Here is a 24,400-nt window from a genome sequence, read left to right on the forward strand (position 1 = left end):
GTTCCCACAGCAGTTAGCACCTTGCCACCCTCGTGACCCATGTCTGACCATCACTGTCATTACATCTCCCCCCCACACCAGAACACCACTAGCCCCCCCTCCTCACCTAAAGACGGGAAAGGATGCTCTTCATCCACCACAGCTCCAGGAACTGACCCGACTGGGATGGTGAGGGAATAAAGAAATGACAGACATGGTCACATGCACAGAAAAGCTGGGATCGGGTGGATTGGGCTCTCTAATAGAAACACCAAAGTACCCTGGTAGCTCATATCTATTATACACAGTTGAACAGGGAGGTGGGGTCATTGCTTACAGCCGAATTAAGAGGTAGGGTTAATACACACAGATAAACAAGGAGTCGGGTTATTAGATATCGCTAAACAAGGAGACAGGTTTAACAAATTCTGGTAGAATCAGTCTGCAAGGGAGCCTCGCCTAGGGAAGGTGTTGCCATTTCCCTTAGAGCTGAGGCATTGGCATCCTTCACATGGCCACGCCCATGTCAACAGCACACATCCACTCAGGACCTCACTCCCTCCGGGCTTCCTCCATGCCCACAAGGACATTTAACTCTGGACAGCTACTGGCAGAAGTGGGCAGCTGAGTGATGGTAGAACTCAGGGCATCTGGCATTTTAGGCAAGAGCTCTACACTGAGTTCTACTCCAACCTGATGAGTCTTTTCCTCAAGGGGACTTGCAAAGGACATCATTGTGTCTGTCACCTGACGCTGCATCCTTGGAAGCCTTGGCAGGAGCCTGCAGCATGGACAAGCAGTGGTTTCCTGCAGCTGGAATTCTCCTGGCCGGTAAGTGAGTAGAGAAGGGAAAGGTAGGCTGGGTACCCTCTCCCCATCACCTGCTTACTTGGTAGGGAAGGGTAGAATCCTTCTCCCCAGTGAACTCCATGACTCCCACCTCAGGGCTTCCCTTCATTGTCTTCATGGTTTTCTGGCCTTGACCAGCCTAAGGGATGCTAGGGAAAGATTGGAGACCTCAGGCTCCTTGACAGCACTCACAGTTACCTGCTTGGAGCTGTATACACCTGTAGGTATGTTTGGCATTAACCCCAGAGCCTTCAGAGATTCCCCACATATGTGTTCCATCACCCAGTCAGCCCCTAAGAAGAACTCTGTATGCAGGGAATATGGTCAGGTCATGGTCTCACCCACAATGGAGACGCACACAGTATTTTCAGCACCATCAGGTTAGTCTAGGCCTCAGACATTGTTTGAATTGAGTAGGCAAGACTCTCAACTCCTGGCAACCACTTGGGCCTGGGAGACTTCTCCTTGGGAAGAAGGAGGTTGTTAGGAGACAGACAGACAAATCTTGAAGACATGTCCCATTGTCCTTACAATGTCTATTTCTAGGTGGAGGTAAAGGCACCCCTGGTGTCAGCCAGGCTAGAGTCAGGGAGGGGGGATAGCCTGAGTGTGTAGCTTCGTGGTTTGGGGCCTAACCAGGTCCAGGTGTTGCTCTCAGGCATGTAAGTGAGCAAGATGTGGCAGGGTGAGATCTGAGAGGAGAGGGGCCAGTCCTGCCCACCAGACACTGGAGAACCAGGCCTGTCTTGCTTTGCAGCCTTCCTGGCAGGCTCAGCTTCTACCCTGACCCTTCTTTCTACGCATGAAGACCTTAACCAGTTTCCTTCAGGCCCTGGCGCACCTGCTCAGCAAAGCAGCAGCATTCCTCTGGACATCCTGACAGAAACTGTTGGCTGCATCATCTCAGTTGAGAGGGAACCGGAGACCCTGGAGAGGAGGGCAGGAGCCCTTTCTACAGAGGCAGTGGGGGGCCAAGAGTCCCCCTCAATGCCTGGCCCCTTAGGAAGTCCCAGGCCCTTGCACAGGGTCATCCCTGAACCAATCCCCTCAGCCCTGACCACATCTGCAGCCCACGTGACTGTTGACTCTCAGCCAGTGTCATCTGGGGCTGATCCTGTAAAGAAAACCGTGGCCTCTGGAACTCCAGAGACAATTGCTATGTCATCGCCACAGCCTTCTCCCACACGTGGATCCAAGCAGAAGTTCAGCAAGGTCTCCAGGTTGCGCTCGACAGTCCCTGCCTCTGCATCACTGGAGACAACTGGTACACCTAAACCAACATGGCATCCAATCAGGGCTTCCTTCTCTCTCCATATTTTCTAGATCTCCATGCCCGTTATGGAACACCTCCGGTCCCACTGCGTGGAGGGACGGCCACTCCGGGCCAGAGGCATCCCCCTCTGAGGCACTGGCTGCAAGGATCTCCTCAGGATCGCCTATCTCTCCATGCGTGAAAGCTACGCAGCCCCTTTTGCCTGCATCCTTGGGGAGACCAGGGCCGGACCTGACCTCCCAAGCCTTTACAGTGGCTTCTGGGTCGTCTGAAAACACTGTCGCTTTGGGCACGGGCCCAGGAGCCAATGGTGCTTCTGTGCGGCTGTTGTTCTCAGCAACATCACCTTCACAGCCATCCTCCCCCTCCCCCCCACCCTCCTCATCGGCACAGCTCCTGCCTTCATCCTCAACCCTGGCCCCCGTTTCCTCTGCCACCATAGGAGCCAGGGACCCTCCTAAACCCTCTGTGTCTGTGACTACACCCTCAGCTACAGACTCTTCCATTAAAACCTCAAGCCTTGTACCCCTGATGGCCCTACGACCCAGCCACCCTGGGCCATGGGTTTCTACCACCCCAATCCGCCTGCCCACCCTCTCCCGCCAACATTCCTCCAAACCCCCCTCTGTCCCACACAGCTCTAGCTTCACAGAGGTATCTAGGGATGCTGATGCTAGCCAGTCCTCTGCCCTGCCTCACCCTGGCCAAGATGTGACTTTGCAGGACCCGAGTTCCTCCACTCCAGGACCTAGTCATGTGACTCACTCTGTGACCTTCAGGATCAACAGCAAATGCCTTTGTACAGCAGCTGTCTGGAACCTGGTAGCCCTGGAGTGCCGGCTGTTGAAGAAGCTTATCTGCTACCAGGTGTGGCACCTGCTCCCTGGGTAGAGAGATGTGGATGAAGACAATCTTTCCTGCTCTGCTTTCCTTCTGAGTATGCCAGGCACAGCCACAACACACACTATACAGGTCTTGGCTCCTAAGAGCAGCTACACACAAAACAATAAAACCTAATGAGTACCACGCTGTGCTCCCGGGAGGAGTCGGAGGAGAGACTAGGCAGAAATACTTCTTAGAAGTCATTACAGAGGGAACATCTCACAGTGGGGGAGGCCTCACCTACAAGAAATAGAGCAGGTTCTCACAGTGCAGCTGCTGGCTTTTTATCAGCACATAGCCTCATCCAGGACTAGGACCCCTGATGCCCTGGCAAAGTGAGGCACAGTTCCTGCCTCGATTCTGGAATCAGGAGCATGGTCAGTATCCTGGACAGGAACGCCATTTCTTACCTGCCATACAGGGCACAATTTCCTGTCCATTTGTTGAACAGTTCATCTCTGTGTGCAACTCGGGAAACAACAAGAGCAAAGGGATGTTATGCTGCAGGAGCTACAGTCCTGGGGTCTAACGGAGACCAGATTATAATCTCGACAAACTGGGAAAGAACACAGGAGGCTAACCAGCTGCTGAGTGGTGTGCCTTGCTCACGCTGGGTAACCACTCTACCACATCATGGATCCTCTTTTGTGTTTTTTTTTTTTTTTTAGTTAGTTTATTTGTTGTTTTGAGACAAGGTCTCACTGTGCGGCATGGCTGGCCTCTAACTCACTATGGAGACCAGGCTAGCCTGGAACTCCCAGAAATCCACCTGCCTCTGCCTCCCAAGCACTGGGATTACACTCAGGTGTCACCACACCCAGCCTTCTTTTTGCTTTTTTTTGAGACAGGGCTTTTATGTCACTAAACCTGGTTTTGAATTGGTCCTTGGGCATTCCTCTCCAAAGTTCTGTAACGCTGAATGTTATCACATCTGGCCTGGTTGTGGTTTTTATGTCTTTTTGGTTGGCTGGGTTTTTTTGTTTTCATTTGTTTGTTGCCTGTAGTTGTTTGTCTGATCAGGTCCCCACTACGTAGCTCAGGCTGACGGTGAACCTGCCTCAGCTTCCTAAGGGCAGGGGCCAAAGGCACGAACTATTACACCTGCATTTTAATGGGAATGGAGAGAGGATGGTCACAGCCAACAGTGAAGGGCTTCCCAGGCACCAGGGCACAGGGAACACTGTTTGGGGGAACCCAAGTTGCAGAGAGGCTGGCAAAGGACTCTGTGGTAAATGAGGCTGGGAGTGGCAGCCCAGGCTGGCAGCTGGCGGGATGCAGAGCCCAGGGTGACTGCACTACTGAGGTAAAGCCTGTACATGTGCAGACCCTGGACAGACGGGTCTGGGTTAGGATCTCAGCACAAGGTAAGCGCAAGCATCAGGCTACCAGAGGGGAACTGCCGGGGAAAGGCCCAGCTGGGCCAGGATCAGGGATGAGACCACTTTAGAGGCCAGGGCAGATGGAGGGACACAAGGCAGGGGTGGACAGGCTGACCTCCATGCCTCTGTCTCAGCTCCAGCTTATCTACCAGGAGGCCTTCTCCAGCTTCAAGAATGTCAGTGCCCTGCTGTTTCGGTGAGTGTGGTTCTCAACTGACCTGTGCCTTTAGCAGCCCTAGACCAGGCTGCTCAACCCTGCCCAAGTGCCGGGAACCTTGGCCCAGATGGGTGGATGAGAGGCCCACATTTGTTTCTGCTACCAGCTGTGCTACATGACCTCAGCTGGCCTTCCTGCTCTTTCCCCGTTCCAGCTGTTGGGTTTGGACAGTTATATCAGGACTGTCTGAGCACAGTGAGAGGCCAGGCAAAGGGCACATCAGGCTACTCATTCTGGGGATAGGGCCATGTAAATGATATGTAAATAAATGTAAATCCTTGGGCGGACGCTCTCCTTCTGGGCTGCTAGGAAAGTAGACGACCTCCAGAGTTGCCAGTGGGGGGAATCCAGGCCATGATCGCAGCTGCTTCAAAAATTTCCCTTTTGCCGGGTAGCGGTGGCACACACCTTTAATACCAGCACTAGGGAGGCAGAGGCAGGTGGATCTCTGTGAGTTCGAGGCCAGCCTGGTCTAGAGTGAGTTCCAGGACAACCAGGGCTACAACGAGACACCCTGTCTTGAAAAAACTTTTTTTCCCCCTTTTAATAAACTGTGACTTCCTGAGCCCATTTTATCTCCCCAGCCCTGGGTCGGCACAGGTGCTCACAGGAAGGGCAAGTGTTCTTTTAGATTCTGAGGCTGTTTATTTCCAGGTCTCTCCCCGAGAGCCGCCTGAAGGAGCTGCCTCCCCCAGGACATGAGCAATTAATCCTTCTCTAGGCTTTCAGCAATTCCTAAGCCTTGTCACCTCCCTCTCTCCAGAGTCTCCTACTTTTTGAACTGCAGCTGAGGCTTTCTGGGTCCCCTAGACCTCCTGAGAGCTCCCAGTCAGCGGTGGCCTCTTTGAACAACACCTTCCCCCAGTCTTTCCCTGGACAAGATTCCCAGCGTCCCTGTGAGAACCAGCTCTTGAGGAGTCCAAGGGAACTTACTTTTCCTGAGCACGTGCCGTGTGCACGCCTGCCTGCATCCTTCAGGCCTCACAACAGCCCTCTAAGAAGGGGATTTTATCCCCATTTACCAAGGAGCCCCAACACGGCAGGGGTCATGTGACCCGATTCAGTGGTGCGGGGGAGGTTCCTCTCTGCAGCTCCTAGCTGCTAGGGTAGGCTTCTCTCCTTCAGCACCCTGCCTTCTGCACCAGCCAGGCCTACCTTGCCCCCACTGGTCCCTCCTGCAGGCCTGGTTCTACAGAAGTGGAAGCCTCGCTCATGTTTGGGCAGCCGGATCCCTCGGCCCTAGACATCCTCTGGACTTTGTACCGCAAAGTGAAGGCCTCCAGATGGCTGCTTGGGTCCCTGTCCCTGGCTAACAGCAGCCTCTCCGCTGATGGTGAGTCTGGAGCAACGCCTGACCCCTGCCTCCTCACCCACCCATGGAGGAGGCTGGCTGGGCTCCTGGGAGGGATCCAGTTCAGTCTGCCCAAGCCCTGAGCAGGCCATGGTGGGAAAGGTGGCTGTTCCAACATCACAGACTGCGTATGTGGCTCTGCAGGGCACAACATGGCAGACCTCACCCTGGAAACCATCAACATCAGCTTCACGCTCATGAGGCCCTTCGTGCCCCAGCTGCTTCTGCCTGGCTCGCAGCCCTTTATCCTGTTGGAGAAGCAGATCCTCCAGCTGGTGAGGGGTCCCCTCCCCTGCTTCCGGGACTGGGATGCTCTCCCCGCCTCCCTTGTCAATAGGCATCTACAGCTTTTAGTGATGGTAGGTGCCATGGTCCCAGGGAAAGCGGCTTGTCGGAAGGCAAGTATGGAGGGAACCCAGCCTTGCCTGAGGGGAAGCTGGCTGAGGAGGAGAAAGCTCTGAGGGAAGTCCGTGGCCAGGCTGTCACCAGATACCCCTGCTCAGAAGACTACCCTAGAGAAGGCTCTCAGGTCCTGCCTTACCTTATCTAGAGCCTGACCCCACCCCATACTGGGCCTCAGGACAGGCAGCTCCCAGGCAACCTGACCTCTAGGACTTCCTATAGGTCACCCATGAGGTGTCAGGATTCTACAAGGCTAAGCCCCAGGACCAGCCCCTGCTCCTATTCAGGTAGGTTGAGTATCCCATCCAGTCTGTCCAGTCCTCCAGCCACGCCATGGCCCCTTACCCAGCCTACGTGGCTGCTGTCTTGGAGGCATATCACTAGGGCAACTCCACCCCTACCACAAAGGCGGGAGGGACAGGTGCGGGCTGGAGACCACCAATAAGGACTTTGTCTGAGCTGGCTTGAGTCTGCCTCGTAGAGCTCTGCCCTTGGAGGGAGGAACATAGGGCGTACACCCAGGAGCTCAGCACTTGCTTCTAGAAGCATGTACTGGCAAGGACACTGCACTCTCCCATCCTCCCCTAGCAACGTGAACGAGTGGGTGAGCATTTACATGGAATACAAGTTCAAGAGTCCCATCCCCACCCACCTCAAAGGCCTGGCCAGTTACCTGGCCCATCGCATAACAGACCCCACCCTCCAGAAATCCAGCATGGTGGCCAATGGTGAGTGATCCTGGGCCCCATATACGCTCTGGGTCAGCCTATCTCTCTAGGCCTCACTGCCCCCTCTGAGAAGGGGCAGAACTTTCAACAGCAAAGCTTATGTGCCAGCCCATAGTGAGCAAGTGGGCCCAGAGCTCTGTGGGAAGCTTGGGCTCAGAGATACAAGATGGACCAGTCAGCTCTCAAGGGTCACCTTAATCCTTAATGTCCCAAGAGAGGGGACAACAGTAGGTCAGCTCTATCACCAAGGTCAGGATTGAATGAAGACTGTCCCAAGAGGCCCCTGAAAGGAAGAGCTGAGCAAGCCTGTACATCCATGTTGGAGAAATCCAAGGTCTCTGTCTCCTGAAGCCACAACCTGGAGCTGTTCTGGGGTGGACCCTCGGGCTAGGAAGTGCTGATTCACTTCAGGGCTGTCCCGGTCACCTCCCCTCGGCAGTCTCTCAGGTTGTTACCATCCGGTGGGCTCTGCTCTGTAGCTCCCAGAGACAGGGCTTTGGTTTGGGTCTCTGCCCTATCTTTCTCAGAGCTGACTTTTAACATAGGGTGTGCCTTCCCCATCAGCATTGACCCTCAAAGGACTCATCATCCCCTTAGACAGTGGGACTCCTCTTCACGTAGGGCTGTGCTGCGTATTTCCGTAAGTCATTGTGGAGCCCCTCCTGGGAGATTAGGGATTGTAAAAGACGCAGTAGCCAGCAAGATCTCCTGCTGTGAAGTCTGAGTGAACAGGCCACCACCCTTCCATTAGACAGATGACCACATAAGGGCTAGAGAGTTCATATTCTTTTGCCCTGGGTGGCTCCTAGCTCCTCCCTTATAGGGAGCACAGAGACAGCCCTCCGAGGTATGTTACAGCAGGTGAGCTGGCTGTGTCCCAGTACAATTTCATACACAAACATGGAAATTGTGTATCAAGTTCTTTTCATACTACACCATTTTCCACTGCTGACATTTTTTCATCCACTTAAAAATGTAAGTCCACCTGACCTCATTAGTCTAACAAAAGCAGGCAGCAAAGACGGGCCCTCAGACCAAGTGTGCTGACCCCTGGATGGAAGGAAGCAGTGGGTTTGTGCAAGCGACCCTGGCCACGGTGTGGTCCTACCCCAGAGCTCTCAGGAGACAGGAGTCCTGGCCGCCATCACCACCTCACCCCATCACCTTAGGGGAGAAAGCAGAGCTGGCGCTTTATGAGACTTGGCTCCTGATCCTGGGTCACCCCTTCACCAAGGCCTTGGAGAACAAGACTAGTTCTGCGTCCCGGGAGCTTCGTGGTCTGCTGACAAAATGGGTGACGTGAGGCAATGGGGGCATGGAGAAAGGGGGTGTGGCTGGCCTCAGCTGTGCAACCCGGTGACACTCTTTATTGTCTTCTGACCTCAGCTAACCTCCGCCCTCCAGCCTCTGCAGAACTTTGGTCAAGTGGTGGTGGAGGAATTCCAGTGAGTCTTCAGTTCAGGGGGCGGGTCCTGCAGCTGGAGGAGAAGGTCTCTCTGCATCTCTCCAGCCCCCTGAAGCCTGTCATGGTCCTCCCAGGCAGGAACCACTGACTGCCAAAGTGCAAGCTGCCTTCTTTGGGGCTGCGCCAGCCCAGGCCATCATTCAAGACTGCATGCACCAAGCCCTGAGCTTCCTGCAGGAAACTGAGGGTCTCCAGTTGGAGATGCTCCTCCCAGCCCTTGGTCAGTGCCCCTCCCTCTCTTCATGTCCTTCCTCCCCCTGCCGCCCTGCCTTCCCTCCGGCACACAGCACTGCATGGCTGATTGCTGTGAGCCCCCAGGGTACACTGGCTCCAAGTGTCCTGCGAACAACCACCAGGACTGCCTAGCGGTCCCTGAGTGCTTGGAGGATGGAAAACTCACTCAGCCTTCCTCTTCTGCTCCAGGCATCCCCAGTTCTGGAGCCTCCAGAGGCCCCAGCCATGGGTTCACGCCAAACCTCCAGCTCATCACTTCTCTCCTTGTCCTGGTGAGTCTGGCCAGGAAAGGGCTTCTTCCTAAGAAACAGGCTGAGCTTTGAGACCTTAGCCCAAACAAAGGGTCAGCAGCCTGCTACCCACCTGAACCTGAGTTCTCTTCACATGCCAGCTAGAATGGCATGCTTTCCACCTGGGGCTTGGGTTCGACCCCATGACTGCACCTCCATGGTTCAGGCCGGAGGACCGAACCCCACCACAGCAGTGCCGCAAGACACCAGGTGTGGAGGCCCTTCTTCTGCCAAGCAAGCAGAGGCTAAACACCCTGCTTGGCTTGTGGGGGGCGGTGTGGAGGAGATATCTCTGCGTGATCTGCCTAACCTTTTCCTCAGTTACTGCCCCAGCACTGGGGGTGGGGGGGTGGGGAGGGGGGGAGTCCAGTCCACATAACAGGGATCTATCCCGCCTTGGGCACAAGCCAACAAGTGGCCGGACTGACTCCTCCCAGAAGTCACTGGAGCTCTGGACATGGGCTAGGGCGACAGAAGCAGAGCTCTGGCCACAGGGGGAGAACTGGGGCAGAGCGTGGAGACGTGCAGAGGGGTCTTAACTCCCACCATGTAGGGATGCTGCCAATGACCACTCCAGGCCCCAGATGATGCCAACTCAATTCCTGCCTGCCCTCCACCTTGACCCAAGGCCAGGTAGATGGGGGAGGGCAGCCCCAGCCAACAGTTATGTGAGTGAGTTTTCTCACCATGTAGCCCAGGCTGGCCTTTAACTCACTGCAGAGCCCAAGCTGGCCTCAAACTTGCAGTGATCCTCCTGCCTAAGCTTCCAGGAGGCAGGATTACAGTGATCACATGCTCCATCTTCTTCGTGTCCAGACAGTATTTCTGCCTCCTGGCTTTTGTCTCTTTTCTCTACCCACAGGTGGCCCCTGGTGCTGCTCCCCACTTCGCCGAGAAGCAAATCCCATACCTCTCCTAGGTCACCTCACCTCACTTCTCCTCATCTGGGGCTTCCAGATAGCACCTCAACCCTGAAGAGTAAAGCCGCAGGACACCAGAGCGGAAAAGGCAAGCCTGGGACTTCCTTTCTTCAAGCTCCCGCCTCACCTCCACACTGCATAAAACTGAGGAAAACACTCACTCTCGCGTCCATGGTTGCAAAGCCAGTCCCTGTTTGGGGCTCCCCATTCCCTTAGCTCCCACCACCTCACCAAGAGGTGGGCAGTGACTTCCTTCACGTAAGGCCAAGCCCCTAGGCTCCCCGCAGCATGGACAGGCGAGTCGGGGCAAAAGGAGTCGGGTCCCACAGAATGTTGCCAGGTCCGGCTGCCACCACACACTACCCATGAAATGGGGACACTGAGGCAGGTGAGAGACCAAGAGCCAGTGTGTAGACACAGAGCATGCAGGACTAGAGCCAGAGTGAGTGTCCGTGATGCTCATGTACACTGAAGCCCTATGGTGGTTATCACTTCGCCTAAGGATTTGTGTCCAGGCTACACAAGGATCTCCACCCGCCTGCCATCCTCGGCACAGCACAGACACCCTGGCCAGCCAGAAAGGGCTCTATAGCCCTTCCTGCTCAATAAGCAAGGGGTACCCCAACAAGGCTGCACTGCCAGCGTCTGGAGGTGGCAGCCAGGGAGGAAGCCCAGAAAGCATGCAAGGCAAGAGCCGGCAAAAACCCAGTGCCTGCTGGCTGGCTGCCCCCGGTGGTGGACCTCGGCTGAAATGGCAGTTGGGGCTAGAAGCACCCCCCATTTCCAGCACCCCCCCCCCATTTCCAGCAGGGGAAACCAAAGAGGCACTCAGACCATGCTCCCAGCTGCTTTGGGGGGCTGACAGTGCTCCAGTCCAACCCCTTAGCAAACCAGGGAAGGTGTATGCAAGCTAGCAAAGACAAAGTCTTCACCACTACCTGATCTTCCTTTTTCTCCTGAGACCACAACTTGGGAGAAAACTGTTCCTCCACTCACCTTGCAGACCCTGCTTGTCACCCAAACTGGCTGCTAGGGCCCTCAGCCTCTTGTCTTGGGCTTTAACTCCCCCATGCTGGAGCCTCAAGGACCTGAGCCCGCTCCTGGTATTCACCCAGTCAGGCAATGTGAGTGTGGGTCTAGTCACGCCCCCTGAGGCAGATTTGCTCAGGCAGGTCTGGGATAGGCCTTAGGGACCTGAGCAGGATGCAGAGGGTCCCGCAGGCACACAAGTCCAGAGCTGGCTCTGGGTCTTCACACAGCCACTGACTCCGTGTGACCCTGCTGCAAATCCCGTCCCCGTGGGTTTCTCCATCTCTAGCTTGAAGGAACATGGTGGTGGTGTACTCTTGAGTCCCTGCTTCCTAAGTCAGCTTAGAAATCTGATTAAACCTCACATCTACCTTCCTAGCACTGGAGGATGAGGCAGAATAGTTAACCGTTTGAAGCCAGCCTAGGCTGCATACACACAGGGCCAGCAGCTAGTGATGTACGAACAGGCTTAAAGGGCACTGTGGATGGACTAAAAATCAAGGGCGTGTGAAACTAGTTCCAGGTAATGGACCTGAAGATGCTGATGCAAAGGCAGGACTCACCTCTCTGGCCCCGGGTAGAAATGCAGTATCCTGAAGGGCCGGCCAGTCATCTAACAAAGGAACCAGGGTAGACTGACACCCTCCCTGTCCTGGTGGTTCCTGCAGTGTCATAGTTCCTATTCCCGCCAACTCCGAAGGCCAGCTGCTGGATCTAGATGTAGTTTCCACATGACCACCCCCAGGGTTCACATGCTGAAGTCTAATCCCCATTGTGAGGTGAGAGGATGGGAATTTAATCCAGCTATTGTGCTTAGAGATGGTGTTTGAGGTGATTAAGATTAAAATCATCAGGTGGAGCCCCATGATGCAATACTGGCAGTTCTGTACACCGCCCAGAAGACATACATGCATGTGCTCTCTTGCCATGTGGTGCCCTGATCCACCTCAGGATCCTGCCAACAAGAATGTCAACATCAGATGTGGCTGTTCAACTGTGGACCCTTTTTTTTTCCGAGACAGTTTCTCTGTGTAGCTTTGCACCTTTCCTGGAACTCACTCTGTAGCCCAGGTTGGCTTTGAACTCACAGAGATCCGCCTGCCTCTGCCTCCCGAGGGCTGGGATTAAAGGGGTGCACCACCACTGCCCGGCTCAACCGTGGACCTCTTGAACCACCACTCAAAGCTGAGTGTGGTCACAACACACATATCCACAACTAGGAAGCTGGGGCAGAAAGACTGCTGTGATTTTTAGACCTAATCACTGGAACTTTTGCCCGTGGTGTTGCTGGTGAGAGAAAAGGCATTTGGGCACAGCAGGCACAAGGAAAACGGCAGCTGCCACTTCAGACCCCAGGTGCTCAAGGCCAGGCTGGTCCAGGTGGCTAGCACGGCTGGGCGCAGGCAATGGTGAGCATTGGTGTAAGAAAGCCATGTGCAGGGAACCGGACGGGGTGAGGGTACTGAGGGTGGCCTAGGAACACTGTCAGTGGGTTAAGCTGACAGGACGCACAGGCAGAGGTGACAGTTCCAGACTCTAGTGGGAACATCTTCAGTCCTAGGAGACAGGCACACAGATTACAAGACCACCAGTCTCCAGGGTTATCGACGGTTGTGGGAAGGAAGTCTTTCCCAGGTTGGAGAGGCTAGCCAATAGGTGTGAGAGGAGGGCTCATATAGGACCAGAAGTGATCCAGAGCAGAGTACTAGATAAGCCTCTAGGACATTCTGGGCAGGAGGAAGGGGAACGGCCCATTGGTGAAGTGTGATACACAACATTAACTCACAACCCCTCAAATACAAGCTAGGTCCCAGTTCTAAAAACAACCCAATGCTTTAATAGCTGGCCCCCAGGGCCCAGTCTCAACAAAACCCTTAAATAAGGCAGGAGGCACAGCTTGGCAGCCACCAGCTGAGCTCAGCCCACAGCAGGGAGGTGGCCCCAAGAGCCTTGGGAAATACCAGAGTCCCCAGTCCAGATCTTCAGAGGCCTCCCAGAATTGAGCTGACGCAGCCTGCCGGGTCTCTGTAGCTGCTTGGTACAACTTCACTGGGGTGTGTGATGCAGCCCAGGTAGGTCAGTGATAGAAATCCAGAGCAGACTTCAGGTCTTCAGGCCAGCCCCAGGCCAGCTCCCTGCACCAGCAGTGGACTCAGAGGAAGTGTGCATGAGCCATATACATTGTACAATACACCACCCTAAGGTCACCAGGTCCCCAAACACATGAAGACTTGACAAGAAGGTTCTACCAGCCTCAGTCTTGTTATCCCACAGCCTGACTGAGGTCAAAGGCCTGTCCTGGGCAAGCAGCAGACCAAATCATCATAGGTGTACGTCAGACATCATCCCCACTACAACCCTTGGGAGGTAGGCTGCGTTGTCTTATTCTACAAATGGTGAACAAGGGCTCATGAGAGGTGAAGTGTTTGCCCAGGACACGCAACACGGAACACAGCAGCCAGGATTCAAGGCCAGGTCGGGTTGGCTCCAATGCCCACAGCTTTTCTCATGGGAAGGAATCCCTTCTAACAAAGTCCCCCATGTTCAAAGTTCAGAAGTCTCTGCCCAGTTAGGTGGGCCCAGCCCTGCTATCCACTCCCAGCCCTGGGCAGGTGGATGTCAGGACAGGCACACAGTGGTCCACAGATGGTTGACTGTCCCAACAACACTAGCTACCGATGCTACAGATGATGGCCCTGGCTGCCCAGGAGCTGGGGCTGAGGCGAGGGTCGGTCTGGTCCTGAGGCCTTGTGGCCCCAAGTGGGCAGTGCCACCCCATTGAGCCAGGCGGTTTCCAACAGGCTGCGGAAGCGTGCCCTCATGGTGGGACCTGGTGGGCTGGTGCTGGTGCCAGAGCTAGGCGAGGGATCCCGTGACCCTTCGCCAGTGGGCGTCTCTGTTTTCTCAGGGCCAGCTGGTGGCTTCCTCCCTGGCTTCTTGGCCTTGGGGGCTGGTGACTTACGAGCCAGGGAGTGGTTTTCTGGTTCATCTCTGGTCACTGTGGGTTCTGAAGGGGATAAAGTTCTGGCCTCAGTGTCAAAGCCACCTACAAAAGGAAAGCAATAGTCAGACCGCAAAATCCAAACTTTAAGGTCCCACTTCCTGGTCTCAAAGTCACCTAAAACAAGGTGGGTACATCTTCAGTCCTAGGAGACAGGCACACAGATTACAAGACCACCAGTCTCCAAGATTCTCCATGGTTGTGGGAAGGAGGTCTTTCCCAGGTTGGAGAGGCTAGCCAATAGGTGTGAGAGGAGGGCTCATATAGGACCAGAAGTGATCCAGAGCAGACAGAGTACTAGAAGCCTCTAGGACATTCTGGGCAGGAGGAAGGGAGACAGCCTATTGGTGAAGGGTGATACGCAACATTAACTCACAACCCCTCAAATACAAGCTAGGTCCCAGTTCTAAAAACTGCAGATGGCACCCAGTGTCACAACCGTCACAGGCAGCCCTTCTTCACACGCGCCCATTGCCCAGACCAGCGGGAGCCTGCTGGAAAGACACGCTCCTTCCCGAGGGACACCAGAGCTCCACCTGACGAGGACGCAGCTCACAAGTGGCTGCCTGGGAGCAGAAATGAGGAAAAAGGAGGCTTGTAGGTCAGGAAACGCTGGCTGGGCGTCTCACCGGCTAGCGGAATGAACGGAAGCATGAGAAGAGAAAGCCCTGCCGTCCCAGAGCCGTCACCTTTCCGCCACCAGATCCCCGGGGCTACCGGGAAAACAGTTGGGGTGGAGGGAGGCTCCTCAGGCTGCCAGGAGGGCACAGGAGCCCGGACAGGAGCGAACCTGACATGCAGCCCTCATAGGTCATTAGACAGCACCCACCCCCAGAGGTCATGAGAACCACTGCTCTAGGGGCACCCAGAGCTCAGGGAGGGAATATGGAACAAGGGTCTGCGAACCTAACCAGTGACAGGCAGCTGAGCCTTAACTGGATCAGAGTTCTACCAAGCAGGAAGACCAGGAAAGGGACCTGGTCCTTGGCCCCAGACAAGCTAAGAATCAGGAATGTGGGCCAGCTAGGGGCCCTGTTCCATGGCAGTCCTTTGCCTCAGGCCTTCTCCACCCTGACCTGGGCTGCCCTGGGTCAGGGAGGCCCATGGCAGAGTACCCAGCTAGCTAAGGAAATAGAATATCAGGAAAATAGCTGGGTAAGGGGCTGGGTGGCAGAAATGTGTGGCAGCAGGCAGGAAAAACTTCGGAATCTAGCAATCAGCTTACTGACACAGAAAAGGCCATGTCACCCTCACCTTGTCATGGCCTAAGAAATTGGAGTGTCACCAACACACAACATTGCAGCACATGTGTCTTTTAGGACATAATTGGGGGGGGGGGGGGAGCAAGGTCCACAGCTGAGCTGAGCAATGTGGCACATACGTGATCTGGTACTAGGGAGAGAGGAGCATCATGAGTCTGAGGATGCTCTGGGTTATACAGTGAGATACTTTCAAAATGAGAGTGCAACTGAAGAACCAGGATGATGCATCACTGTGGAGGAAAGAGAACCACAATTCTCCGTTCAGGGCGACATGGGTGTATGCAAGTGCCAGCAGACCAGAGGAAATGTATATTCAAAGGTATGTGCTTATGTGGGGCATGGGCCCTGCCAGATCCTGTGCATGAAGGTGAACGGGGATGCTTTACCAGGATGGGAGAGATTGCATGTGGAAGTAAGCTCAGAGCAAAGCTCAGGCCTGTGGATTGGGATGAGTATAGAGTAGGAGGCCCCGGTGCCAAGGGACAGAATGCAGTGCGTTATTCAGGGATAGCTGGCCCAAGTCCCAGAGGCCTACACAAGACACAGAAGGTACAGAGGAGGAGCCACCCAGAAGGGGGCCAAGAACATTTCCATGCACATAGATCTCACTGATGCCCAGATGTCAAGAGGCAAGGCAAGCCCTAGAGCCCCTGGAGTCCCACCCCTTGCCCCAGCGTAAGTTTCTGGAATCATTCCGACCCTTGCCCACCGTCCATACAAGCAGTGCACACACCTGTCACTCGCTCACACAGCTCCAGTGGCTACAGGGTTGCCCCATGCTCACCCAGCTGGCGGCGTACACAGTCATGCCACTGCAGGCCCAGCAGGTCAGGGTAGATATCGGGCAGCTGGCGCAGGGCCAGCAGCTTCAGCATGCGGGAGGTGCAGCCATGCAGGGCCCGTTCGCGCAGCGCACGCTCCTCTGACAGAGTGGTGGGCCGCAGCTCCACGCGGTGCTCCTGCAGCACGTGGTCCACGGAGGCGGGTGGCAACTTAGGAAAGAGACGCTCCTTCACCAGATGGATGGGCACGAAGATGGCACCAGCTCGCACCACATGAGGGAAGGGGCACTGCTGTGTGCACAGAAACCTCTGGAGCTGGGACAGCAGCTTGCCCAGGAGCCCCTGCACACCCTGGCCGTCCTGCCACGCAGCCTGGCCCCACGGCCCGGTGGTCTCAAGCCACTCCCGAAGTTTCTCTGGTGGAGAATGAGCCACAGAGCCTGAGATGGCGTCACAGAGGGATGCGTGCAGCCCGGTAAAGTGCTGTTCTAGGGAGTCGGCTGAGGTCGCGGTGGATACTTGAGCAGTGACTGGAGCAGGGCCTGGGGTTGGAGCAGAGGCTGGAGCAGGGGCCGGAGCTGGTGATGGAACGGGAGCAGAGGCTGGGGCCGGGGAGGCCACGGCTATGGCCGGCGGGCTGGGCAGGGCTAGGTTGAAGCACGCCACCGGCAAAGGCTGAGTGAGAATCTGCAGTCCCACGGGAACAGATGGGGGGTTGGGTGCAGGCTGCACAGGGACAGGGACAGGGACAGGGGCAGGGGCAAGGGCAGGAGCTGGAGCCGGAGCCGGAGCCGGAGCCGGAGCCGGAGCCGGAGCCGGAGCCGGAGCCGGAGCCGGAGCCGGAGCCGGGGTAGGTGGGGATGGGACGAGAGCTGCAGGTAAGGGTGCAGGACGGAGTATCTTGAATTTTCGGAACATGAAGGCCACGGAGCTGTGGAAGTTGGTCCTTGGTGTGGCTTCGGTGGCCACTTCAGATATTTCCGTGACCATCTTTTTCAGGCCTGGCAAGCCTGACACTGTGTTTTCCATACCTGGCCCGTTCACAGCTTCAGTGGACTTATCACGTACCTCAGGACTAGGGACCTTGACAGGGACAGCCTCTGCCATAGACTTCTTCACACTCAAGTCCAGGGCCACTTCCTCACGAAGAGAGCAGTGAGGCCCAGAGGCCCCATCCTGGACAGGCAGGGTCCCCTTGCGATCTTTGTCTTGGCTCTTACTGGCGGCAGGAGCACAGTCCTGCTCAGCCGTGGGCTCCGGTGTCTGCACATCCAGGTAGTCACGGTAGGGGGCCAGACTAAAAACATTGTCAATCACAGGCATGGGTGGAGAGCTAGGAGGCTTGGCTTCTTTCTGAGGAAGAGACTGGCGCTCCTTGGCACAGGGGTGCAGTGCTGGTGAAGTGCGGGGAACTGGACTGTCTCGAATGACAATAGGCACCCCAGGCCGCTCGCTGGGCCTGGGATGGGGCTGCTCTTTCCTGCAGCTGGGTAGCCAGGTCTTCTCCTGAGCTTCCGGGGCTGGTTTCTCTGCAGGTCTCACGGGCTCAGAGCATGGCTGGCTGGCTGGCAAAGGCTGGCAGGTTCGCTGGAAGGCACTGGGCTGTGGCACAGGGTGCACACTGCTCTGGGAATGGGAAGGCGGCGTTCCCCCAAGTCCTGGGGAGGCCCCATAGAGAGAGAGGTCATCCCTGGCATAAGGAAATCCCAAAGTTTGGGGGACAAAGTCCAGTGGGCACCTTGGAGCAAGTGGGGGCTCCAGCTTGAGCCCTGGTGAGGGGGCTGGGAGGGGTGCAGGAGAGTAGGAATAAGTGTCTATCCCGACAGGGGGCAGATAAGGGGCCTGGGATGCCTGCTGCCTCAGGTAGGGGCTGCCCAGCCCACCAGGCTGGTATGCAGCCCCTTTGTGCGCTCCCAGAGGAGGCAGTGGGAGCAGAGAGCCGTAGTTTCCCTGCTTTTCCGGGTGACGGCAAGATGGAGGGCAGGGCAAGGCCTGTGGAGGTGGGGGCAGCGGGTAGTGGGCTGGCACTGCATCCTGGCAAGGTGGTCCGAGGGGCTGGGCAAGCTGGGTCCAAGGATTGGAGGGTCCCTCAGATACTGCTTGCTTGGGTTCCCCAGAATAAGGACCCGTGTACTTGGAAGGCAGGAAGCCTGCGCTGTGGATGGTTCGATACTTCTCCAGGATTGTCTGGCATGGGGAAAAAGTCAGGGAGGGGTCTTTGCCAGGCCCCCCAGTTGGTAGCCCACGCAAGAACGTCCCATCCAGGGGCTGGCCCTTGCCAGGAGCTGGGGCTAGAGAACAGGGTGGTTCAGCAGGGGGTAACAGGGGCCCGGTCACCAGGGTCCAGTCAACATCCATCGGTCTCTTCGCTCCCCCATCCCCTAGGCAAGCGGAGAGTCCGTAACACAAAGGGCTGCGGTAGACAGGCTTGGGCGCTGCCAGTGGTGGGCCTGGGTATGCGTGAGCCTGGGCACCAAAGGGCAGGAGCTCACTGGAGTCCTTCATCTTCTCAGAACCTTCTGTCGGAGGGCGGTAGAGCAGGCAGTTTGTCAGCAGGCTGTCAGTCCGGAGTGGAGAGCCGGCCACTTCAGTGGGGTACAAGGGTGAGTACGGGGTCCAGGGTGCCAACCGCTCAGACCCTGCCTTGGAAGCGCCCCCTATGGGGTAGGAGAAGTATGCACCCTTGTAACTGCAGGAGTCCTGGCTGCCAGCAGAGAGGGGCAGGCCATGTCCAGGCCCTGGGTCTGGCTCCAGGCGGGGCAGCTTGCCATACATCACAGGCCCCAGAGGCCCCAGGGGCCGTTTCTCTGCCATTACTATGGAGGTGTCAAGCCCTCCTGAACCTCTGCCACTTGACTTGCTGACCTGGGAGAGAGCAGAGAGAAAGATGGTTAGAGCGTAGGCTACCCGTAAACAGTAGAGGCCTCTCTCTGACTTGTCCCCCAGGACTCTGGCCCTTAGCAATCAATACTCAACTCGGACTGAACGGAGAAGCCACAATGCAGAGGTTTCTGACTCTATGTTTTTATTTCTGGTTATAGTTTTGAAAGTATAGAACTCCGCTGAACAAAATATGTGTACTCTGGCCTTACATACAAGTCTACACTCCATTGTAAGGGTCATTCTGCCCATGCGAAGGCCAAGAACCCTCCTTTGGGGTTCTGGGCAGTGTTGGGAAGTCATCTGCCTTGGCCTGCTGCTCTGCCTCCTAGGTAAGACCTATCGATCCCAAAGTCTCCACGAGAGGGATGGCACAGGAAGTGGGCTGGTTCTTATTCCAAGATGCCACAGAGGTCTCGTAACACTCCTACAGCCAAGACAGGGAACCCCTGCACTGCCTACAAATTCTGGTTTCTTCTAACACTTTTATTGATCTGCTTGTCTTACCAAAAACCAAAACCTCAAAACCAGGTCCCCAGAACCAGAACCAATGCTGACAACTAATCTTGGATGGATAGGGCAGTCCCTTCCAAGAGGTATCCCGGTAACTCAGCAGGAGGGTCAATGCTGACCAGCAGGTGGTGCTGTGGAGCCAACAGGATGGTCCTGGGCTCCGAGGAGGAGTGTCCGTGTTAATCTCCAGGCCTTGTGCACATGATCCAGGAAGAGTGGGGATGCATGCCTGGGGAGATGGGAGGCCCCAAGGGCCCGGAGTCCTAGCTGGCAACTACTTCCTCCATACTTTACTGATGGACAAAGTGCTGGGAAAAGAATGCACGGGTATTCTTCCCTCTGAACCTTTCCCACTCTTCTTTTTTTTCTCACTTTTCCTTAATAAATCTGGGTTCTACAGCACAGAGGCAAGTCCAAAGAAGGATGAGGACCGGATGTCCACGGTGATCACAGGCACTTTCTTAACACAACAGGCATCCAGGACTTATGGGCGGCTCCAGCATCTGAGGCTTGTCTGTTAGGGCTATCACTGACCCTCCTCTCCATCCTCTCAATGGCTTAGAAAAAGGTAAATGGGATCAATGTCCCTACGAGTAGGCCACAGGTCAAGCATCAGAAGCTTCTGTCCCAAGCAAGCAGGGACCAGCTTTCTCCTCCTCTCTGGACAGTGGCCAAGGACTGGGGCTCAGAGTTAGACCAGCAAGGGGAGAAAAAAAGGTCAAGGGTAGCATGGCCCAGGCCCATTCCCAGCCAGCAGATGGCAACACAGAAGCCTTCGTGACAAGGACCTGTGTCCTGGGGGAAAGCCCCATCCTACACTGCTGTATGTTTTTATGGTTGGTTTTCCTTTGTTTTGTTTTTCTTTTTTTTCTTTATTCTCCCCCCCCCCCCTTTCTAAGCCTCACTGTTTATCTCTAGCTGGCCTGGAACTCACTCTGCAGACCAAACTGTCCTTGAACAGAGATCCACCCACCTCTGCTTCCCTGGTGCTGAGATTTAAAGATGTGCACCACTACAAGGCTCGGATGGATGCTTCACAGGGTACCTAGCCCGCTCTATCCTTGGGGAGCTCTGGGTTAATTAAGGGCTGGCTCTGGTCTCACCTCCACCAATGCTCCTTGGGAGCTGCTCTAACCACCAATGCTCCTTGGGACGTGCTCTAACCACCAGTCTCAAGAGCCCTTCTCTCCTGGGCTCAGCCCAACCCCGTGCCCTTTGCCCTAGAGACTTCCTGAGAACCAGCCACCTGGGACCCTCGGGAGTCTTTGTAGGAGGGAGGGTTCCAAAGAATCAGCCCAAGGCTCTGAAAGGTGTGGAGGCAACATTATGTCCGGACAGTAGGAAAGATGGAAAGCTCCCCCAGAGGAGGCCCCACCCCCACTCAGACAGCAGCCAAAATGAAGGTGCCTTGTTCCCGGACACTTGAGGTGGCCTTGGACGCTTGGAGAAGGTAGGTCCACGGGTGATCCTTCTGTGGAGATGTCAAGTTCTACTAGTTCTTCTTACATGCGCTCTAACCGCAGCCAGAACCCAGGGCAGGGTCGAGCACCCACCACAATCCTGTCTTTCCCTCGGGGCAGACAAACAACTCCGTGGGTCCATTCCCATTTCCACGTCACATCCTTGGGGCCTCAGGAAGAGCGCGATCCCAGCCGAGTTGAGGCCGGCATCAGTATTCTCCAGCTCTAAGAGACGCCGGTCTTCTAAAACTCTTTGCCAGCTGAGGCTGAGCTCTCCAGACACCCAATATGGGGCAAGTCCACACTTCCCAGTTTAAGAGAAGGGGTCTCCAGATGCGCCACCACTAAATCTCCCTCTACCGGCCCCGCCCATGACCATCGTGCCTGAGGCCCACAACCGGCTTCGCTATGGAACTGGCGCCCTACCGACACGCCAGGCTTCCGGGTGTCCCCCAAACCTCTCCTCTCTGCTGCTCTGCGACGCACGTGCACCCCAGCAGGCTGACACACAGCCTGCCACCACGCACGCAAAGCCGTTCCTGCACGTACGTGCAATGCCCAGAATCTGCACAGATGCCCCCCGCCGCCCTGGCTCGGACACCCGTGTGCAAGCCAGGAGGTTCGCGCTCGGAGCCCCCACGGATCGAAGCCCGAAGACTGCAGTGAGGACCAGGAGGTGGAGGGGAGGGGGCCCGTCCAGCCGCAGAGTCCCGGGCAGCCACCTCCTTCGGGGCGATCCCGCCAGCCTGGGCTGCAGCCAGAGAGTGAGTCAAGCGGTGGCGAGGAAACCGCAGGCGGTCCTGTTCCAACAGGGCTCGTCCACGGCCCCGCGGCACCTCTGCGCCCGCCGCCACCAATCCCAAGCCCCACCCCCACCCCGAGTCTGCGCCCGGCAATCCGCGTGAGCGCGGCCCCGCGAGAGGCCCGAGGGATCCGCCTGACTCCTCGCCAGTCCTACGCCCGGGCACTGCTGGGGCTCCGGGGCTCTACCAGGCCCAGGGAGCATCCAAGTCCTGGCAAAGTCCAGGCGGCAGCACGACCGGGCCCCGCAGCCTGACCGCCCGAAGCCTCAGCACCTGGGCCCCGGCCCCTGCGCTCCGTCCCGGGGCCGGCCGGTAGGGGCGCCCTGGGGCAGGGCCACCCGCCCCTTGCCCACGCGCTACCCGCAAACTCGGCCCAAGTTTCCGCGCCCGCCGGGCAGGCGAGCTCCTACCTTCAGAGCGCCAAGCTTCTGGCGGCTGCCACCCGGGGCCACGGCCGCATCCTCCAGCGCCGCCTAGGCTGCGGGTCGCTGGTCCGGCCGGCCTTGCGCGGGAAGTCGCGGCAGGCACCTAGCCCAGAGCCACGCTCTGCGCTGCCGTTCGCGCCGCCGCCGGGCGCCGTCTGTGGTCCCGGGCGGGGCGGGCCAGGGGCGGGGCGGGGGCGGGGCGGCCCGTTGGGTGGGGGCAGAACCCGGCTGTGCCTCTGGGAGCCTGCGCTCCCTTGGGCCCTCCCGTGCCGAAGGCCTGAGTGGAAACGACTTTCCCGCGACCCGGCCTCTGGCTTTGTGCACCGCCTTCGCTCGCCCAGCTCCTCGAACGTCTGCCCCGAGGGCGGTCATAAGCCCTCCTTCAGTCATTCCGTTAGATCATTCATTCCTTGCCACTTTCTAGCCATGTGACCTTAGACCTGCCACTTAAACTCCACAAGCTTCGGGTTCCTCGTTGGTAAAAGTGCTGTTGTCTCATAAAAATGGCAAGGCTGGCAGATTTCGAAAAGATACATGGCACATAAATTGGGGTATGGTGATACACAACTGTAAAGCCTAGCAGTGGGAATTGCCGTGGGTTTGAGCTGAGCCTGGGATAGCTAGCTTTGTTGTTTTGTTTTTGTTTTGTTTGGGACAGGGTTTCTGTGGTGATATATTGTATACCCTAATAAATTTGCCTGAAGATCAGGACAGAACCAGCCACTAGATTAGACATAGAGGTCAGGCAGTGATGGCACACACCCTTAATCCTACCACGTGGGAGGCAGAGATCTGCTACACTGAAAACAGACCCAGGCAGTGGTGGAACACACCTTTAATCCCAGGAAGTGATGTCTGGGTAGGGAAAGGTATATAAGGCATGAGGAAACAGGAACTCTCTCTCTCTTCAGACTGAGGATTTCATAGAGGTAAGAACTAGTGGCTGGCTGCTCTGCTTCTCTGATCTTTCAGCGTTCACCCTGATATCTGGCTCTGGGTTTTTTATTGAAAGACCATCTAAGATTTGAACAACAGGTTTTACTATATAGCTAGCTGTGTCTGTCTGGAAACTGCACTCTGTGGACCAGGCTGACCTCGAACTCACAGAGATACACCTGCCTCTCCCCAGTGCTGAGATTAAAGGCATGGGCCACCACACTTGGCTCCTAACAAAACTCTTAACAATTAAAAAATTGAAAAGATGTCAGAAGGGAGTCCTGGCATCCTTGATGAGTACTAGTTACATTTGGAAGTTGGAAGGAGGAATCCTAGGGGCAAATGTATCTCAACTCCTGTTAGGGTTCCATGGCTAAGGAAATGTTTTTTTGTTTTTTTGGGGTTTTTGTTTGTTTGTTTGTTTGTTTTTTAACCGCGAGTGAACCAGGAATGAGGCTCTGGAGGTGTTGCCAAGTAGCTTTGGTGGGTATCTGAACCATTTTGCAAATGCCCATTACCAAAACCGTCCAGAGCATGAACAGCCTGGAAGGCAAATGGGGTGAAGCATTCCTAGCCCAGAAAGGGGCTGGAGACCAGCTGTCTCTGTCCACCCAGACTTTAGCCACCGGGCTGTGGAACCTCCTCAGCACTCCTTTTTTGGAAGCAATCTGATGCCTATAGTTCGAACACTGCCCAAAGGCCAAGGCAGGGTCAGGCAGTGAGGGAGGAGAACGGGTGAACACCATACAGATGAAAATGAGTTTATGGGCCGACAGCACTCAGGACACCACCTTGAACAACCACACAGGTCAGGACTGTCTGAGTCAGAGCAAAGCAGGGCTGAGAGGACAGGTGTGAGAGCAGCTGGCGCTGAGGAGGAGGGGCCGGGCTCCAGGTAGGACTAGAAGGAGGAAGTGAGGTCACCCAAGGAGAGAGGGAGGGTGTCTCCTGGATTAGAGTTGGAAGATTTTTTACAACTAGAGACTGCCTAGGAAGGGGAGACTATGAGGGGTCTGGGGCTTTCCCAGTCACACTGTAGGCTGGAACAACGACCCAGACTGCCTGGTTTTTGTACCTTACAGTCACACTCTAACACCAGGAAGGTGCATCTGTGCCCTGACAGCTCTGGGTCATGCCAAATCTGAGAGCCCTCTCTCAAGCGGCTGCTTCCTACACTCACACCTCACTAACTCTGCCCTTCCATCTCTACTGCATAGGGTATACTCCCACTCCTGACCTGCTGTGAGCTGGGAGGAAGGAAGACAATGTCCTTGGCTCTGTGGTCTAGAACTCTGAGGTTGTGGGCCCAGGTAAGACCCCCCTCCCCATCAGGCCAGGAT

The 24,400-nt window shown here is 56.0% G+C and overlaps 2 protein-coding genes across 3 annotated transcripts; one reads left to right on the top strand and one right to left on the bottom strand.

The window, feature by feature from the left end:
- The first annotated feature begins 767 nt into the window (after window positions 1-767).
- On the top strand, window positions 768-10,129 carry LOC102905098 (taste receptor cell protein 1). The gene is given in 13 exon segments (XM_016004799.3): window positions 768-810; window positions 1,586-2,127; window positions 2,129-2,968; window positions 4,497-4,558; window positions 5,761-5,912; window positions 6,075-6,205; window positions 6,555-6,619; window positions 6,921-7,060; window positions 8,230-8,354; window positions 8,447-8,505; window positions 8,600-8,745; window positions 8,949-9,031; window positions 9,912-10,129. Coding segments are annotated over 13 exon segments (2,445 nt in total). The 3' UTR covers window positions 9,969-10,129.
- A 2,683-nt stretch (window positions 10,130-12,812) lies between these two features.
- C7H15orf39 (chromosome 7 C15orf39 homolog) lies at window positions 12,813-22,293 on the bottom strand. Of its 2 annotated transcripts, none has more exons than XM_042280989.2 (3): window positions 22,110-22,293; window positions 16,046-18,908; window positions 12,813-14,044 (listed from the first exon to the last, which is right to left on the bottom strand). In XM_042280989.2, exons 2-3 carry the CDS (start codon window positions 18,855-18,857, stop codon window positions 13,680-13,682), a joined length of 3,177 nt encoding a protein of 1,058 aa, XP_042136923.1. In that variant the 5' UTR covers window positions 18,858-18,908; window positions 22,110-22,293; the 3' UTR covers window positions 12,813-13,679. The 2 variants fall into 2 exon arrangements, with proteins under 2 accessions (XP_042136923.1, XP_042136924.1); XM_042280990.2 differs by having other exon boundaries at window positions 15,995-18,908.
- Between the last annotated feature and the right edge of the window lie 2,107 nt (window positions 22,294-24,400).

This window comes from Peromyscus maniculatus, chromosome 7, assembly GCF_049852395.1.
Source record: "Peromyscus maniculatus bairdii isolate BWxNUB_F1_BW_parent chromosome 7, HU_Pman_BW_mat_3.1, whole genome shotgun sequence".
Classification (NCBI taxonomy): domain Eukaryota; kingdom Metazoa; phylum Chordata; class Mammalia; order Rodentia; family Cricetidae; genus Peromyscus; species Peromyscus maniculatus.